Genomic DNA, 20,347 nt, shown 5'->3' on the forward strand with positions numbered 1-20,347 from the left:
AAAAAATTCAAGCAAATATTCGCTCAGTAGCAAATTTACTAGCAAAGAACGATTTATACGAAGCAAATATTTACCTAATATTTTGTTTTGCAAATACAACAGTTAATATTTTTCTACAAATAATAAAAGCATATATTTTTTATTACAAGGACAAACAAATATTGACTGTCATTTCAAGCGAATGTTTACTTCGTGTAATGCCCGCTTTATACCTAATTTTACTCTTCGGGCTATAAAAGATTACTCTTTGGATTATAAAAGAGCAGATTGCGGCAGTATTAGCAGCTGGTTGCGTTAGCAGCAGCGGGTTGAGCCAGTATCAGCTGGCTTTCCGAATTTGCTTTCGGCTTAAACAAATCACTTGCCCGGTTGGTCACATATCGTCGGTTGAATTCAATACTGGCATAATTAAAAATTCTGCAGTTTCGAATTTTTAATGGCAAACGATGCCAAATACCATTAAGTTTCATCTCACAAAGATCCGTTTCAAAATTCACAAAAAAAAATTTGAACTATGACTAGATGTGCCTTTATAGCTCAAACCTAAAATGTCCCAAAAAAGACAAATTGAGGTTACAACTCGTATAACTTGCTTATTATATACACATAATAGACCTAAACAGGTTCAATAAAAATGGGAAGTCTTAAAATTTGAAGTATTCACGAAAATTAAAACAAAATTTGACACTAACTTTCAAACAAGTTTTCTTGAAACTATGAATTTTGAGTTGTGCCAGTATTAAATTCAACTGACGATACCTCAGCAGAAGCGCGAAAGTAGCAAACGTTTCGATTAACCGATTGGGGACTTCATATGCTTCTAAAAATCACATCACGATCTTTTTCTCGTGATAATCAGAGCACATAGCTAATCTCTTTTAACAAATAATCGGTTTCGCATGAAAAAGCTCAGATACGTTATGGATTACATCAATTATGGCTAACCGCTAACGTACACTCATTCTCTATTATATCTAAATTATTTCAAAAATTGCACATAACTGTGTTTGAAACATTTTAGAGCATAGAGAAAGGACAAGCTAGTACAAGGTGGTTTTCTGTAGCTTTAATGAAGCTATTAGCCACACAAAGGGAGGAGGGTATAAACCCAGAACCCGTAGTTCAAGAACGACCCCTTCAGGATGATGGAAATTCCTCGGCAGCGCGCGATTCTGATTGTATCCGGGCGATTGCGTGTTTTATGGTCCTTTCCATTTGGCGTGCCGCTCCGTCGATCGGCTGGGTGGTTCCGGTTCGTTCAATCATAATCATAAATTAATTATTGAGCTGAATGAATTTGCTCGCAAGCTCGTGTTTACGTCGACCGATGGTGGTTATGTCGTTCACACCGACATACCATGTAATCGTTTGCCGTTCATTAAGCGTATTCTTCCCTGGAAATTCCGCTTTCTTCCTCCATGAATTCCATATTCCGTGGTCAAACAAGCCAAAGTTCACAACGTATGCCTAGGGTAAGGTGACTGTGCTTATTTATTATCACAACCACTGTTGCGAGAGCGAGAACCTGTTTGCTACATCATAATTTAATCCTTCCTGTGCAAACAGAGAGGGTAAACGGTCATCCATTGATCACAGGAATAAATAAAGGATAATTTTGCTACCAATAGAGGATGATACTACCAAAATATACAAACCACGAGCAGGAGCGGTTTATTTGTTTGTATATGCTCCTTTATGTAAATATACTATGGGATGGGTCGCTGAAAAAACTGAAAGTGTTATATTTTCTCTATTGCTGAAAGTGTTATATTTTCTCTATTGCTGTAAATTGCCTCGATTTGGTGCCGGATTGGCACCAAATGTTTAAACTAGAGACCGGCAAAACGTGGACGGAGTTATTGGTCTTGCGCCCTGCCGGTATTCAATCTGTCTTGCTTGCTGATTCCACAACCTTATAATTACCGATTTAACCTACAATGCAGTTCCATTGAATTAAGAAATGCGATTAGATTATTAGCAACAGCATCTTGGTTCATGATTTTGTTACGTTTTCTGAGTGCAATTGGCCAACTTATTACACCTTGCATTTTTAATGACCAGCCTTAGATGCGGTCATCAGGCAAAAATCCGCAAGGAATGTATGCTTACAGTCTTTGTGCTCTGAATAAAAAACTTTAATCACAACCATTAAGTTGATTTGAACATTTTCAGTGGGAGCAGCAGCAGCAAAAGCAATCAAATCTAAGGCATAAAGTAACATAAAGGAATTAAAACCAACACAAAAATCACTTGTAAATTGCAGAAATATCACTTGTTCTTCTTCTTTTAAAAACTTCCTTCATAAACACGTTTTTATTTACTTTACAACCGTCTTAGCAACGACGCACAGTGCGTTGAATGTAGGGTAAGACGGGTCAAAAATCAAAACTACACGATTTTGTCGATAAAACATGTTGATGTAACAAGGAAAGTTGTTCGTTATCTTCAGAGCTACCAAATGCATAAAAGTCTTATGTAATACACTTAATCACAAAACTGTCCCAAACGCCAACGCACTCATCCTATACCAGAAACCGTTAATCTCTTTGTAAAAGTTGTACATTGTAACGAAACCTGCGGTTTCTATGTTTTACTTACTTTTGCATAGTTGCAAAAGATAAGTCACGCAATTATAATAACAAAAAAGATTTTTTAGGTATTCTTTTGCGTATAATTTTTATTATTTTTTGTATATTTAATCACCAGAGTAACAAACAATTTAAAATTCTTCATGATGCAGATTATATTATCAAGTCAAGTTTTGGGTCATCTTTAGACGAATTGGAATAGTTGTTCGAAACGGTAGCAGCAAATACTAATTCTTTTGGGGAGTTATTTTCAACGAGCTCTGCAACTCGCCGTTTTTTAAATCTGGTTGAGCAGCTTTCAAGAAGTTTCTAAGGACGCTCACGAGAAGAAATGTGGTTGTATTCATAATTATCATTCTCACCGAATCGAGGAAGAGCAAGCGGTGACTCCAACAAAATTTCATGCTTTTTCATGAAATACTTTTTTATTCTATTGCATTTCTCCCATTTTGAGTTCAATTTCGGACAATACACAGCAGAAAACTTGTGCAAATTTTCATAAACATGCTCAGCTGTGTCTTCTGGTAGAGACAATAACGAAATAAACATGGTGTTCTTTTGCTTGCATTGCAGTTAAACCAGTTTTCAAATATCTGCCGCTTCACGAGCGATCGGCATTAACATACGAAAAATAAAAAATCTCTCAGAGTTGCAGGAAGTTGCAGCTAATTTTTATATATTTTGTAGAGGACACTTCAAGCAAACTTTTGATGTATGTTTTAGAGAGGAACTCGGTGGAACTTTTTTTAAAACGCTAACGAAAGTTTGAGTTCGCGTTTTTTTAAGGATTAATACCTTCACCAACTCATGATACCAATTAATCATACACGCAATCGAAACCAAGTCTCTCTATCAATGAAATATATTGCACTAACCTTGATTATTATTTTCCATTTTGTGTTATTGGAATACACGAAGTAATTAAGTTTTACCAACGTTTAGAAAACGCGCGAAAATTTAGCACGAAATGTGAAACTAATGATTGCTCTGAACGCTAACGCTTGCTATGCTTGTATTAGTATTTGCGATGCTTCCCAAAGCTCACCAATACTTGTTCACAACCCAAGAGATATCTGCGAACACTTCTGAGTGCTTGGTGCATCCAAATAAAAAAGAAAGAAAAACGTTTTTTGTCAATCGCTCAACGCACTGTGCGACGCTACATCAGCTTGACTTTGTTGCCTACCGCGTATCCCCATATCATAGTACCTAATCTGATGACCCGCCATCACAACCTCGCCGGCGTTGTTCTTGCTATAAAAGGCGTAGAAAGTTGAAAATTGTTTTGCCAAGATTTTCAACTTTTCCAGTTGATTGTCGTTATTTGAATGGTAAACAAACCTGACGCAGAACAATGCAAACCGTTCACGGTTGAGCTGATCTCGGGTGATGACGTGATTTACGGACACCAATTTATTTTATTTAGGGTTTCGAACGTCTTCGGTAGTGGTTTTCTTCGTCAGGTTTTCTGCAGCATTCTTGTGCAAAAGCCTGCTGAAGAAAACCACTGCCGAAGACGTTCGATGCCCTATTAGGATTTTGGGCACTCAGAATGAGAACATTTAAAATTTATCACAGCGCCTGCAAGAGAAACCTAACAAAAAATCAGTTTGATTACAGCGCTGTTTCGATTTTATCAATACTCGTATTTATCTCTACTCGCCAAATTCACACTTGGTTTTCTCACGCTTCTGATTTCGATTTTATCACACTTTATCAAAAAAATTATAAATCAAGTTTAATACAGTTTTAGTTGCATTGAAAACATAATTCTCATTTATATCTTGTGTCCTTATTGCATGTTGTGCAGCAGGATGTGCAGCAGGCATATAAGGGAACTGCTCCATTATTTGGGTAGCTTTCCTGTCCCGCATGCTTTAGAAACAGTATTGTCCAAAGACTCAGCACTGTTTAGCTTTCATTTAGATCTTAATAGAAGTTGAGAGAGTGGTTTATTTAGTGAAAATCACACTTAAAACGAAGTGATCCCCATTATGGAACACTTAGAAAATTACTTATTTTTACAGAAAAATCGTTATCAACATTTTGATGAATCGTGAAAAACTTACCTTGATCGTTGTGTACGCGCTATTTTTTGCACGAGAACCAGCGATTATATCACAAAGAAACTTTATGAATGAGGAGGGTGCTTCCTATGCTGATTGATAAAAACGACAAATATTTTGATAGATTTTCGATGACAATTTTATTCGTTTATAATAAAAGCATCAATCTAGGAATAAACTACCGCTCATAGCAAGTCCGTCCCATTTGCGTTTTGGTGCTGATGAGAAAACAGCAATTAAAAATCGTAACACTTTAGGTGAAATTTTGCACTCAAATGCTTTTCCAATCAAGACCGGCGGACAGATTCCACGTAGCAGTGGAAGCAAATATGAAAGAACACCTATAGGAAAATGTTTGCTCCGTTAAAAAACCGCTAAGTAGCGTACTGAAGTATTTGATATGACTGACAAATTCTTCAAAATGAAATTCACGACAATAATTGAACAATTCTTGCCCACGTCTTTTCAAAAAAACGGATAAAATACGAAAACCAGTATTTACTAAAGAATGCTTTAACTAACAATACAGTGACACACCTGAAGCGTTTACTGTCAACAAACAACAGCTGAAAAAAGCTACTGGTGGAAACTTTGTCTTGAAGAAAACATTGTACTATCACCTAGAGCCACATGATGTAGAACGCGTAAAATTCAACCAAACCTCCTATCGAATATCACTTGGTACATCCAATTCTAAACCTGAAGACCATAAGTTGTGGTAAATATCACATTTTTCATAATCATTATTGGCTGTGGGGTTAAATTGCGAAGATTTTTGCAATAGGACCGACTTGCGATCACTTTTGCTGGGACAAACCGACTTGCTGTTTTTTTCATAGTTCCTCAGAACAAAGTATTCAAAAATATTTGTTTTATCGAAAGTAGATATAAAAAGGAATTGATTCCATAAATAAACTCAAAATTGACAAAAATGCAATTGGGACGGACTTGCCATGAGCGGCAGTAAATATGTTGTTCTCTGTGTTCAAAGCTAGCTAATTTGGCTTGATTTACTGCAAAAATGTTACATGCCTTCAAACAGTTTTTTTAACTGAGTTAAACACCATGAACCACAAAAGTGATCCGTAATTGTGGGGGGAGTGTACTTACATATTTTTTCGAAGGCGTCTTTTGTTTTTGGTTACCAAACAGAATCAAAACATAGTCAGTAACCTGATACGTGCGTACCCCGCGGCTCTAGAGCTCTAAAGAAGCGCAGATAATTTCCACTTTCCAAAGTGAAAAAATCGACCATCTTAACGAGCGCACAGTATCACAGCACTGCACTCATTTAGCTGCTAAAAACTCTCATTAATTTGGAGTTAATCATACCAAATCAATCTTCAGTAGAGGATAGGAAATAATTGCTTCTCGTTTATTTGATATATCAAACCGAAAGTCATGAATAAATTATGTACCAGGATCCAAAAATTATAATAATCTCATCCGGGTCATCGTCACAGCATTTTCCGCAAGCCTCAATAGGATTAATTAAATTTGCTTGCAAAGCTAATCTTTTGAATTCCAGGATACCCACTTCCCCGTTGTACTTATAATGATGCCAGTAGAGTTATTCCTTTCGTGCTGGTTGCTCTACAAAGCGAATAATGATTACCTTCAGAGTTTTTCGACTATCGGTTAGCGAATAGCATTAGTTCAGCTTCAACCAATTTTTCGCCAGTAGACGAAGTTGCAAGATGCAGCAATTGAAAATTTATATAACGGAGCTAAATTTTAATGTATTTATGTATTTCTGCCTTGGTGTACATCCTTCTTCTAGTTTCACAGAGGCAGTGGAATCGCCTTAAAAATTCATTCGAAAGCCAGATGGCAAAAATATGACAGTCAGCATTGTTTTTTAAACTGAACTGTTAAAAAGAGCCACAAAAGCTCGCCGCTGATTTTATTGTCCCACTAAACCACTAATCCACGAAGTGCTGAAAAATGCTGAAATTAGAATGATTCATGTTTATTTTCCCATTCATTACCCCAACATTCTGCATTGGTACGTAACTGACCACTGCTATGAGCTTTATTACACCGGATAACCGGACGATCCGGACGATTGGTGAACAAAATAACGCCACTACAGCACATTTGTGACAAATGGAGCCAACTTTCCGGTAATGCCTTTCTTCAGCGAGGCACGGACACGATGAAGAGAGAATGAAGTTCCACTACACCGGTTGCGGCGCCCTTCAGTAAGCTCCGCGTGAAACTAGGGTAGCTGCAAGAATGTCCAGTCTCTCAAACTTATTTACAAGATGCGCCCCATGCGATGAACGAATTTTCCGTCACTTACCCTACAACCAAAGGAACACACGATAAGCAGCAAGAAAATGCATGCACTAACCATGAAGCTCTACTGTTTGTTATATTAATGAGCTCAGACGTGGTGTTGTTTGATGTTGAATGCGAAAGGGAAATAATGCTCGAATGCTGTAGAAAGAGAATGCGTGAAGACCACCGTATATAACAGTGTCTAACCATTTCCGTTTCCTTTGTGGGAGTACCTTTAACAATGAAGCGTTCTTTTTCAGTTTTTTTTACCCTGTGACGTGTTTTATGATGATATTGTCTATATATTATTCGACTTTCTCACATCTAGAATACCTTCATTTTCTTCATTGGAAAACTTAAAAAAAATCACAAATCCATCCAGGTGGCACTATCCAGTAGCAAGGCAACAAGTAGCTTTATATAATCCAATTCGTAAAACTACCTAGTAATACTACCTTCGCAGCTCAATTTATTATCAGATCGAATGATTTTCTGATGGCATAACCGAAACTCACTCATGACCCAATCGTAACATGTTAACACGTACGGATTCATAACCTCATAGTATGAACGTGTAAAGCAATAAATTCAATTACCAAACTGACCCCGGAGGAGGGATTCCAGTAAATTCACTCATCACGAGTACTGCCGAACCTGTACAGGTTATAAACGGTATATAGAGAGAAGGGGTAAATTATGTTTGGGAATCAGCCGCACTTGGGGATCTTGGATTAACAGTTCGTCGACGCTCGGAAACATTCAATATTCAGGAGCTGAGGAAAATGTGGAACCTTTGAGAATAAATGTAAAAACATGAGTGAAGGACCTATATTAACAGACCAAATTTGAAAAAATTGAAATTTATTAGGACCGATCAATTCAAAATTATTTGAAATTACATGTGGACAGAATACGAACGAAAACAAATGTAGGAATGAATTACAAGCCTCCAAAACGGAAACCCTGTGTCCAGTTGTAGCACGAAGGCTGTGGTTGAAGATGAGACCCAAATTGTTAAGAAAACCAATGTTAGCATTTGTTGCGTTATCAGATGCTACCCGTGTACACCTCACCAAACTCGGAAAACTTATAAATGCCAATTTCTTCTGGCTCCTCCCTCATCGCCCCCAATGGACAATCAAAACCGATTTGGAAAGCGGAAAACCGAAAGCAGGTTTCACTTCCACTTCCTGAAAATTGATTGGCGTACGGGGGCGGATGCCGATGCTACCAAATGAAACGAGTACATCAGTGGAAAATTTGGGTCACGGCAAATATCTTAAAATAACAATATAGTTCACTCTCGAATTTCCCATATATTCCCGTGAAGACAGACAGGGAACACCCCCTCTTGTGGTGAAAAAGGTAACTAAACTCATTGCACAGTGGTACAGTAAGGCAATTTAGGCGGACATAGGCTTTTCGTTGCGATTTTGGTTTGCGGTTTAAAGCCATAGTTTTTGTAAAAAGCTGTTTCTTATACATAGTCCTCTATTCATGTGCGAATGAAAATTAGGGTGGTCCTAAAATCAACAAAATAAAACATTCTTTGGCAAACTTGTAGACCAACTAATTCTAAGTAACTTTGTAAAAAAACTTTTTTGTAGACATGAAATTTGGTTTCCAAAAACAGTCTTTTCGGTCTTCTTCGGTAACTTTAATCAAAAATACGCCAATTTTGACGAAAAAACATTGTCGATATATTATACAGATGAAGAGTTTTCACTATTTCTATTTTAAAAATTGGCCCTTTTGATATATTGATGTCTCCGTTTGGGGCAAACATAAATAATATTTTTTGGTATCATTTGATAGAACAAATATTGCAAAGAAATACCGAAAGTTGCTTAAAATTAGTTGATCTACAACTGTGCCGATGAATGTATACATTTATTTATGCAAATAAAAAGTTAGTTTTTTCATTTAGTCGATTTCAGGACCACCCTAATTTTCATTCGCACATAAAAAATAGACTAAATATAAGAAACAAGTTCTTAAAAAAAAAAATTTTACTCTAAAACCACAAAATCGCATCGAAAAACTCGTGTCCGCCTACATTGCCTTACTGTATCACTGTGCATTGTTGTTGAATTTCTGTGAGCGTGTGACATTCTCACACACGAAACTGAATTTACTCAATTTTAGATTTAGTTGACTCAATTTCATACTTTCACAGAAAAAAATATGTTGCAGATTTCGTGCGTATATTGTTTGTATGTAAAACTAACGCCATTCCGGGAGTTGAATATTGATAATATAATAGATGTAGCTTATCGAGGCACGAAGAAGAAATATTCAAATAATCAGGCCACGACGTGTAAATGGTAAACTAATCCCAAGTTGCTGTATACGTGGTTCCCTGTGTAACTTCACTAGCTCAGATCCATCACGGGAAGCAACTAGGAAATGTGCGGCCGTCAAGCTCAAGCTCAATAATCAGGCCACGATGTGTACAATTAAATGAATATTTCAATTACCTCGTGAAAAAGATAAAAGGAGAAACCGCACAATGGTTGTCAATAGTCGTATATGGTTGTTGTGCAACTTTTAGCTTAGATAACACTCGAATGTTCTATCAATTTAACAATTTAAGTATGGATACATATCATGTTGTAATTGGTTTGAAAGCTTTATTATATTATATATAAAAGATATTCAACAAAACAAACATAATTAGTGATAACAACTGTTATGCAAAAACTATTATTTAATGTTTAGTTTTCTTCGTTTTGAAAGTATTTTTTGTTTTTTTTATCCCTCCGAATTTTTTGCTCCCGAGTTCTAATCTTCATATTCATCACTTGCAGCTTTGCTTTAACCAGCATATTTATGTATTTACTAGCTGACCCGGCAAACTTCGTCCCGCCTATTTTTGTGTTTAATTCAATAATTTTCAACATTCCAAATTCATTGATTTCTTGCGATTTGTTTATATCGTTTGAAATTATTGGTTTTATCGGAATGACAACATCCTCGACTTTTGCCTTTAGTACATCACCTCTATTCCGAAAACACTCATGTTAGGTGGTATTCAGTTATTTTCGTTGTTTTCCAGAAACTGAAAGTGGTCATCTTCGAATTCATTATGGTGTCCAGGGTCAATGCTTGGCTTCTATACATTATTTCGATTACGGAAATATTCATATGCAGTAGTATTCGGCTGTTTCCCAGAAGTTGCCATCTTACAATTCAAAATGGTTTCTGAGGTCAATTTTTAGCTCCATGCATCATTCTGGTTAAAGAAACACTCATATTGGGTGGTATTTGGTCCCTTTAGGTTATTTTTTTTTGGAGACCATTTCTGGCCCCTGAGCGTCATTCTGGTTTGAGAAACACCAATGATAGGTGTTATTTAGTCATTTTCGGCTGTTCTACAGAAACCGGAAGTCACCATCTTAGAATTCAAAATGTTGTCTGTGGTCGATTCTAGCTCCTGTGTATCATTCTGGTATCGAAACATCTCATATTGGATGGAAATCGGCCGGTTGAAGAAATACCCATATTGGGTGTTATTTGGTTATTTTCAGCAGTTTCCCATTTACCGGAAGTCGTCATGTTACAATTCATAATGTTATCTGAGGTCGATTCGTAGCTTCAGTGCATCATAACAATCCCGGAAATACCCATAATGAGTGTTATTTGGTCTTTTGCCACTGTTGTTTAGGAACCGGAAGTCGCCATATTGGATTTCAAAATGGTATTTGGAGACAATTTCTGGCCTCTGAGCATCATTCTGGTTAAAGAAACACCCATATTTGGTTGTTTTTGGGTCATTTTCGGCAGTTTTCCAGTCACCAGAAGTCGCCATTTTACTACTCAAAATGTTGTCTGAGGTCGATTTGTGGTTTCAGTGCATCATCACGATTTCGGAAATACCCATATTGGATGGTATTTGGTCATATCTCGCTGTTTCTCAGAAACCGGAAGTCGCCATCTTGGATTTCAAAATGGTATTCAGAGACAATTTCTGGCCTCTGAGCGTCATTCTAGTTAAAGAAACATCCATATTGGTGGTATTTTGTCATTTTCCTCTTTTTTCCAATCACTGGAAGTCGCCATCTTACAATTCAAAGTTTTGTCTGATTTTTCAAAAACCGGAAGTCGCCATCTTGGATTTCAAACTGGCATTTCGAGACAATTTCTGGCCTCTGAGCGTCATTCTAGTTAAAAAAACCCATATTAGGTGGTATTTGGTCATTTTCGGCAGTTTCCCAGTCACCGGAAGTCGACATTTTACAACTCAAAATATTGTCGGAGGTCGACAAACGTACAAACCGTGGAACACCACCCATGCATTGCCTTATGCATAGGCGAACTTTATTATTATAAAATATTCCGCCGAGTCCACTTCACAATAAAATGTGAATTTTTTTCAGTGTACCCATTAGGGTAATATTATTGTCAAAAGTTGCTCTATTTCGCATGTCGTGTAGAACAAAATCAGAAGTGGCGCACCTAGCGGTCGAAAAGGTGACTAACGCTTCTGTCATTTTCAATTTGTCTTCATAATTTCACGAAAGTGAACTATATTGGTATTTAATATATTTGGTCACGGTATGCATTAACAATCAGATTCGGCCATAACAGGAAAATTGAAGCTGACCTTTCTGTTGGGTAAGGTTACGTGCACCAACAAGTCGTCATTTGTTCGACTGGCAGGTTTCTGCTGGCTGCGTTAATGGGGCAAGAACCGTTATGAGAATAGACCCATTCCGGCGTCATAAACCATCATGAAATTTTTTCATTAGTATAATTAGAATGAGAATTACCAGAGCGGTAGAGCTCATGATTCAAACGTGTGTGTCCCCCTGTACTTTTTTTAAAGTAATAATTTTCCTCCAAATAGGAGCAATTTCGTTGCTACAAACAGCGTTGAAAAAATGTGTTACAATATGTGTTCTTTCGTCTATTCCAGATCCCGTGAAAACAAGTCGAAAACAGACCCCGTGCTGTGGTTTGCGGTAAACCACGGAGGCCATCTATCACTCCAGAGTCAACACCATCGACACCACCTCCAATGGAACTGCAGCGGAACCGGTAGTGGCGTCGAAAGAGAACTTTTAGAGCCCATTAGCCAAGCTTCCTCATTCAGAAAGTTAACACACACACATCCGAGTCCTCCATACCACCGAAAGCATCAAGTGCGAGTTAGTACAGGGCCTTTCCCCCACGTTCTTTGTTTAAGCATAGCATAGGAAAGCAGTGCAACTCCTACGGAAAGTTAATTAAACTCGATCCTTACGTAGCCCGCGTAGTATCAATAGCAGCAACCGTGGTCCCGTTGGAATATTAGTTCAATGCAATCATGGCAACCCCACCGGACAGTCCAATCGAGGAAGTCGTATACGAGTTGGAACCGACCCGAGCTCCGAAACCAGTCCCGGTGGCGCTCGAGGACCTTTGTCGGCTCACAAAATTCACCCGGCAGGAAATACGCGTCATGTATCGAGGCTTCAAAACGGTAAGTTTAAAATAACATTTAAAAACATTCGAGAGCATTATAGTTTTGTGCTTGAAATATACAAAATCTTGTAAGAGTACATTTTCAACTCTGAACCTTTAACTATATAGAAGAACAACTCGAGAACAAGCTGTGGATTTGATGAATTTCTTCATTGCATGTTATGCTTCAACTGTTCGATATAGTTGTGCTATTAGCTACCAAAAATTTGAGTGAAAAAAATCCAGCAGAAATAATCAAGGTGTATTTTTTTTAAACTGAAGTGTTCGAATTTGTATTTGTATTTGTCTGTATTTCATCTGACATGGGTAGTGTGTTAATGAATAAATAAAATTTACAAATTTGTCGAACGTGAAATCTTATTTCTAAAACGACTAGAAGTTTCACTGAAGTCGTAGTGATCCTCCACAAGCATGAAAGTCCGAATCATCGAGGGTATCGCCGCATCAAATGCATAGGCAATACGGTGGAATCTTTCCTGCAACAGTGACCGGTACCGGAGAGGACGTTGAGCCACACGAAAATCCAGCATGGAAAGTAGTCGAGGGGAATTAACTTCTCCATTGAGCAACTTCGCAACGAACAACGCCTGTTGAATTTTACGCCTTTTTTCAAGTGTGTCTTTGTTTAAAAGTTTGCATCTGTTTTCATATTCCGGAAAAGCTAGAGGATTTCGCCATGGAAGGTGACGTAAGGCCAGTTGGATAAATCTTTGCTGAACGCCTTCAATTCTATCGATCCAGCACGAATCAACAGGATTCCAGACAATGCAAGCGGTCTCCAGAATTGGTCTCACCAACGCACAATACAAGGACTTCAAACAGTATGGATCATTGAAGCCTTTGGTAACTTTCGAAATGAAACCAAGTTGTCGATTGGCCTTGGCAATTATCGAGATGTAGTGGTTGTTGAATGACAGTATTGGGTCCAGAACGACTCCCAAGTCATTCATTTTCTCAACCCTTCGGAGTGAAGTCCCGCTAATGCAATAATCAAATATAATCGTTTTTTTGTTTTGAGCGATGGAACGTCATGACGGAGCATTTTGGTACGCTCACGATTAGTTTGTTGCGAAAGCACCAGTCCGTGAACAGATTCAGCTGGTTTTGCAAACAGTGACAGTCTGCAATTGAACGAATCACCAAATATATTTTCAAGTCATCAGCATAAAGGAATTTGCAACCCAGACGCAATTTCGAAGCAACGTCGTTGAAAAAAAAGCGTAAACAACAACGGACCTATGTTGCTGCTTCGGGGCACTCCGGATGAATTGCATAATCTCGTAGATACACTGGAGTCAACTTTAACACGAAGTTCACGACCAGTCAAATAAGATCTAATCCACGATAACAGCCACAAAGAAGATCCAAGACGAGACAGTTTGGCCAACAGTATATTGTGATCGATTTTGTCGAAAGCCGCCTTCAAATATGTGTAGATGACATCCACTTGAGTTTTGTTCTCCATTGCAGTAATACAGGTGCTGGTGAAATCCAACAAATTCGTGGTAACAGATCTCCCAGGCATGAAACCGTGCTGATCATTAGAGATGTAGCTTATAGACTGGCTACATATCATACACTGACGATTATTTCGAATAGCTTTGACGCTGCCGATAAGTTCGTGTAAATCTATTGTAACAAATATGTGATAAGATTGAATGAGAAAGGCTGGGTCTCACCACTAGGTGGATTAATTCTGGTTTTTAGATTGGATCACAGTGAGCACTAATCATAATCACCACTAATCAGCCAGATCTCGTGTCATCGACCGAAACAAGTAATAATCGGACAGTGAATATGAGGTTGGGGCAGGATTTTCCATTTGAGTGTTTTTATAACGGCTTTGGCAGTATGAGGCCGAGCGTTGTCATGCAAACAAAATCACTTTTACGCAGTGCGCGGCTAATCACATCAATTCAATTACTTTTCCTCAGTGATGGTTTCGTTCAGTTTCAATAGCTCATAATAAATAACACCGACCTTGTTGGAGCTGCGGCGGACTGTACCTGCACCGGTCGATTGACGATGCTCGCGTTCCTGCGCCGGATGGGAGCAGGGACCCTTTCGTTCCTTCCCAGGAGGGCAACTTTTCAAATTAACAAAGCACTACTGCTAACACAAATTTATTCATTCTGCGACATACACTGTTTTGACGTAGAACTACGTCTTGCGGCAACATATACAGGGATCTAATTTCAATACAGGGATCAAACTTCAAAAACCGAAAACATCGAGAGCGTCACGAAAATTGTCCACTTTCAAAAGTTTTAAACTCAGTCAGTATCCGATCGGAAGAGCATAGCTAAAAAATTACAAAATTCTATCAACGCGAGATATAAATAACATATTTTGATACAATTTTGTATTTTTCCTATAATTTTGATAACAAAATTGAATCTGAATGTGTTATAATAACAAAACCTGGAATGAAGTATAACTGAAACAAATCTAACTAATTTTTCGTTTTTATCAAAACCTATTGTTTCTAACAATGTTTGTTATTATTTTGTTCTATATACTATATTATTTCGTTAGAAAGCTGATACATTAGTAACAAATTTTGATATGTGCCTGATACAAAAAGAATCATTTCTGCTATAATTTCTGTTATTTTAACACCTAATGGGATCAAATTGAGAACACAGTCTGTAAGGTTTTTCCCGTAACAAACTAACAGCTTCTGTTACATTTATTTTTTTTCTGATCGGGTATCCATCCGATTTCCGTTATTTTTGCAGCAATCGATTGAAAAATCATCAAAGCACCCGTCCAAATGCAGAAAATTGTAATCTCGAACTATTGTACACCTGAAAATTTTCAAACCTCGTCGAAACGCAAATGCCGATCTCTAATTGGTCGCTTAATGCTTCTTTCCCTAACAAGGTCGACAGAATATACCTAGTTGGCTAGGAATGCGCGCTTTGTGCTTTATGTAGAATGCATTCCATCGTGTGTAACAAACGAAAAACTGCAAATGAAAGAATTGGCAAGGCAAGAAAATTCAACATTGCCTCAAGAACGTGTTACCTATGAGCAAGATCGCACCAAATGACCGATGGTCGAATATCGACCATTTTTGATTTGAATGAAACTTTGCACACATATTTGGTTTAGCAAACTGAGCATTTTTCACAGATGGAGAGATTTTTTACACCCATGAGTTACATTCTAAAAGGGCGTATGCCTAGGTTTTATTCGCAGCATTGTAGCCCAGAAACCGTTGGTTGTATAGAAAAACTGTCTGAGAATGAGTTGTAGGGAACTAAAAATGCACCATAAAAACAACAAAATATACACTGCACAAAAAAATTTTTTTGACCAAAATTAATAAAAATAAACATAAAATTTCAATTAAAAAAAAAATTAGTTGAATTTTTTTTTTATTTTTTTTTTAAAAAACTAGATATTAATACGCAACTTTAAAAAAAAAGTCCAGGATGGAGAAATGAAAAATAATTTTTTTATGGTAGATTATTTTTTTATAAATTCTAATTAAAACATATTTCAAATATTTGTATTCTGATGATTTTAAAATATGCAGAGAGTAATTTTGAATCAAAAAGCTCTTGGTATTAAACATTCTAAAGGCATCGGTTTTCGAGTTATTTTGAATTCAAGCTCGAAAAATTATTAATATTTCGGAAAATACACGTTTTTCTTTATTTTTTCATGGTTCTCCAGCAAAAACCATACGTTCATTAAAATGCTTGATCAAAAATATACAATTCATTCTTTGACAACAATACGATTGGATAAATAACTCAAGCGCTAAACCTTAGCCTACCTACACGTTCCCCCTTGCCGAATGTTTTATAAAAAAATATGTTTGTCGTGCAACACTACCTACTTGTTTACTAATAATAACTGTTTGTAAAGTACGCAACCCATAACTACTGGGTTATTTATAATATCTGTTTTCGTATATAAATACGATTGCACTACACCAGATGTGTTAGTAACAGTTTGCATTTTGTGAAGATGAATGAAGTGAAAACGGAATACACCAAGCCCAAATGCTGTAAACCCTTTCCTGATCATCGGTGCTCATCAAGCTTACGCAAATTAAACGAAAACGTTATTGCAAAATTAAAAATATTGAACAGTCAAGCTCATTTTAATACGTCTTTATCAATTTGTGATTCGTGTAGTTATTGGAATAATAGTCAAGCCACCATTCATCCCTTCGTTGTTTACTATTCAGAATCTGGAACACTTAAAAATATCAGCTTCATCATAATATCGGAAGTACTCCATCATGATACTGTTGCGGTTCAGGTGTTCATTGCCAAATTAATGAGTTTTTTAAAAACAACAATAGAGTTGAAAAAAGCGATATTAATGTCTGATGGAGCTGCCTCACTATATAAAAATAGAGAAAACTTTGCGGGCTCAAAACAAAATATAACGTCGATGCAGAGTGGCATTTTTTGCGACTTCTCATGGTAAAGGCCCATGCGATGCAATTGGTGGCATATTAAAACGAATGGCAAGAAATGCAAGTATAGCTAAAGAACATGAACATCCCATTACAAGCGCAAAAGAATTGTATGATTGGTCTAATCAGAAAAATAATAAAAATTCATCAAAAATGTCATTTAGTTGGGTATCATATGAAGAATATGAACAAGGTAACAAGTAACAGAATGGAGCAATATTTTCAAAAAATCTATAGTAATAGCTGCCACACAAAAGTAATACTCTTTTGTTCCGATTTCAGAAAATAAGATACAAACGAAGCTGTTTTCAAAAGATGACGAATCATTTACTTATGATGTATATAAAATATAAGCTGAAATTAGTTCTGTAAAGTATCTATGTCATAAAAAAATATGTTCTTAAGATAATAAAACTCGAAAATAAATATTTGATTCTTATATATATCTATATCACTTAGTATATTTATATCACTAAAAACATTTAACTCTTTTCTTGAGAACCGTTCGCCCAATCGTATTGTTGTCAAAGAATGAATTGTATATTTTTAATCAAGCATTTCAATGAACGTATGGTTTTTGCTGGAGAACCATGGACAAATTAAGAAAAACGTGTATTTTCCTAAATAATTATAATTTTTCGAGCTTAAATTAGAAATAACTCGAAAACTGATGCCTTTAGAATGTTAACTATCAAGAGCTTTTTGATTCAAAATATTTCTCTGCATCTTTCAAAATCATCAGAATACAAATATTTTGAAAAAGGTTTTAATTAGAATTTTCATAAAAAATTTAATCTACCATAAAAAAGTTTTTTTTCATTTCTCCATCCTGGACTTGTTTTAAAAGTTGCTATTAACGTCAAGTTTCTTTAAAAAAAAAATTAAAAAAAATTCAACTCTTTTTTTAAATTGAAATATAATGTTTATTTTAAATTTTTTTGGTCAAAAAATTTTTTTTTGTACAGTGGATATTTTTTTTATGATGCATTTTTGATTCGCTACAACTCATTCTCAGACAGTTTTTCAATACAACCAACGGTTCCTGGGCTACAATGCTTCGAATAAAACCTATGCCAAAAGGCATACGCCCTTTTAGAATGTAACTCATGGGTGTAAAAAATCTCTCCACCTGTGAAAAATGCTCAGTTTGCTAAACCAAATACGTGTGCAAAGTTTCGGCGATTTAAAATGATTTTGCTCCTATGCTATTGCGTCTTAAAACAAAACAGTTATAGTTTGAAATCAGAGCAGAATTTTGACCTTCATAATGATGTCTACCATCGGCAATTTCAAACAGGCAACAACCTGCTTCCATTCGATACGGGAACGGGAACATTGTCTCCTGACAAGCCGCAATACGACACGATACAATGTTATTTTGTTACCTTTACGAAACTGAGATAAACTGTAGGAACTTGAAATTAAGACGGAGCTATTCAGAAGATAGCTCTAAACCAGAATAAAATAATAAATATTTTCCGTACATTAGTATTGCGACATACGAAATAAAATTTTTCGAACGTTGGACAATGGAATAACTGGAAATAAAGGAGTCACGCCTCTATTTCCAGTTATGTCATTCTGCAACGTTCGCAAAAATATTCAGTCAGAGCGGATATCGCACGCGATCTGACCATGAAGCATTTATGTGATAATTGAGGGAAAATTGCAATTTCAGTAATCGGCATTTTTCAAGGCTACTACATGTATCGGGAAAAGCATAATGAATGGTTATTAATAAACTGCAACTGTAGTATTTATTACGATTCGTTGATACTGTGCATAACCGGCGGTATCCCGATCAGAAGGGCAAAACAAAATTGTAACAAAAACTGTTAGTGTGTTATGAGAAAACCTTTCAGGTTGTGTTTTCAATTTGATCCCGTTAGGTGTTAAAATAACAGAAATTGTAACAAAAATGATTCCACTAGTATCAAACCCATATCAAGTTTTGTTACTAACGTATCAGCTTTCTATCAAAATAAGATAGCATATAGAACAGTACAATAACAACCATTGTTAGAAATAACAGGTTTTGATAGAGATGAAAAATCTATTGGACTTGTTTCAGAACTACTTCATTTCAGAATTTGTTATCATAACTCATTCAGATTCAATTTCGTTATCAAAAGCATACGGGAAAATACAAAATCGTATCAAAATTTGTTATTTGTATCTTGTGTTGATAGAATTTTGAAATTTTTTAGTTATGCTCTTCTGATCGGGTATATACGAAACAAATCCGATTTCAAACAGAAAAGTTCGGCACGTTCAGCTCACGGTGCTGAGTCCAGTGAGATTCATTATGTCAGAGCGGATATCGCACGCGATCATGAATCATTTATGAATTAATTAATATAAATTCTTGACATTTTTCATTTTTCTTTTAACAGAGGCACATCGATTAGTGCGCTTTTGACGTAGAATTACGTCTTACGGTAACATATATAGGGGTACAAATTGTAAAACCGAAAACATCGAGAGCGTCACGAAAATTGCCCACTTTCAAATGTTTTAAACTCAGTCAGTTTCCAACGGATTTCGTTCATTTTTAAAGCAAAGATAATATATACGGAAAAATATACCGCTTCACACCATTAAATTGATTAACCCCAATCGAGTGTATTTCCAAACCTATTGCTGTCGTAATTCTACGTTAACCATGCGGTCGTGTCTTATAAACAACCTCTTTAACTATTTATCCTATTATTTGCATCAGATCTACTTCGCGGTGATGCTACTCTTGCCTGCCGATGCCAAAGATTCTATTTTTGACGTATAATAATTAGTATGTCTTTTTAAGGGGTTATATATCTCTTTGTCGAGAAAAATGAGTGAAGTTTGAATTTATTTTTAAGTGCATAGCACCATTTTCATTGCATCAAAGTGGAATTTTCCTGAAAGTACAGTTTATCACCACCACCAAAAATTACGTTTGATTTTGATATATATCAATTTTTACTGGGGTAATGGCCGTTTCCCCGAAACGCTATTTTCTTGTAGAGGCTTGCGGTGATCCTGATAGAGATTCAGCGGGTTAACCGAAATCAAAAAACTCATATTATTTCTTTAGTTTAGAAGTGTGCCGTATCCTTGAACGATCGCTTTCATAAGTATTTTGTTTTCAGTGCAAACGGGAACATTTTTCCAAAAAAATGCACATTTTGAGCGCTGAAAATTGCATTAAAAAATGTTTGCGGCAAAATGTAACTGTATGTTTCAAAAAGCGATCGTTCAAGTACCAGCGAATTTAATAACGAAAATTAAAAAAAAAACATGAAGGAAATCGGTTCAGTAGTTTTCCCGCAATCAGGATCACGGCAGTCATTTTTCGGAAAACACTATTCCGAGATAATCGCGTGTAAAATTTCAAGTTTAGTTTATTCGGCCGTGGCGAGGGGCGTTACAAAACGCTCTAACTTTCTTCCTATTGCTCAGATCTTCATGAAAATTTGTGAAAATGTTCTCAAGATGTTGTATTTGAAGATAATGCAACAAAATTTTTTTTCGGTTTT

The 20,347-nt window shown here is 36.3% G+C and overlaps 1 protein-coding gene across 3 annotated transcripts in view; it reads left to right on the forward strand.

Annotated features, from left to right (window-relative positions):
• LOC129726781 (Kv channel-interacting protein 1) overlaps window positions 1-20,347 on the forward strand; it is a 92,124-nt gene that overhangs the window by 56,118 nt on the left and 15,659 nt on the right. For all 3 annotated transcript variants that reach the window (XM_055683865.1, XM_055683864.1, XM_055683863.1), the window contains one exon: window positions 11,850-12,395. In XM_055683865.1, coding sequence (XP_055539840.1) covers window positions 12,240-12,395 — 156 coding nt within the window. In that variant the 5' untranslated portion in view covers window positions 11,850-12,239. The remainder of the gene's footprint in view (window positions 1-11,849; window positions 12,396-20,347) is intronic.

The sequence above is a fragment of the Wyeomyia smithii genome, chromosome 3 (assembly GCF_029784165.1).
Source record: "Wyeomyia smithii strain HCP4-BCI-WySm-NY-G18 chromosome 3, ASM2978416v1, whole genome shotgun sequence".
Classification (NCBI taxonomy): domain Eukaryota; kingdom Metazoa; phylum Arthropoda; class Insecta; order Diptera; family Culicidae; genus Wyeomyia; species Wyeomyia smithii.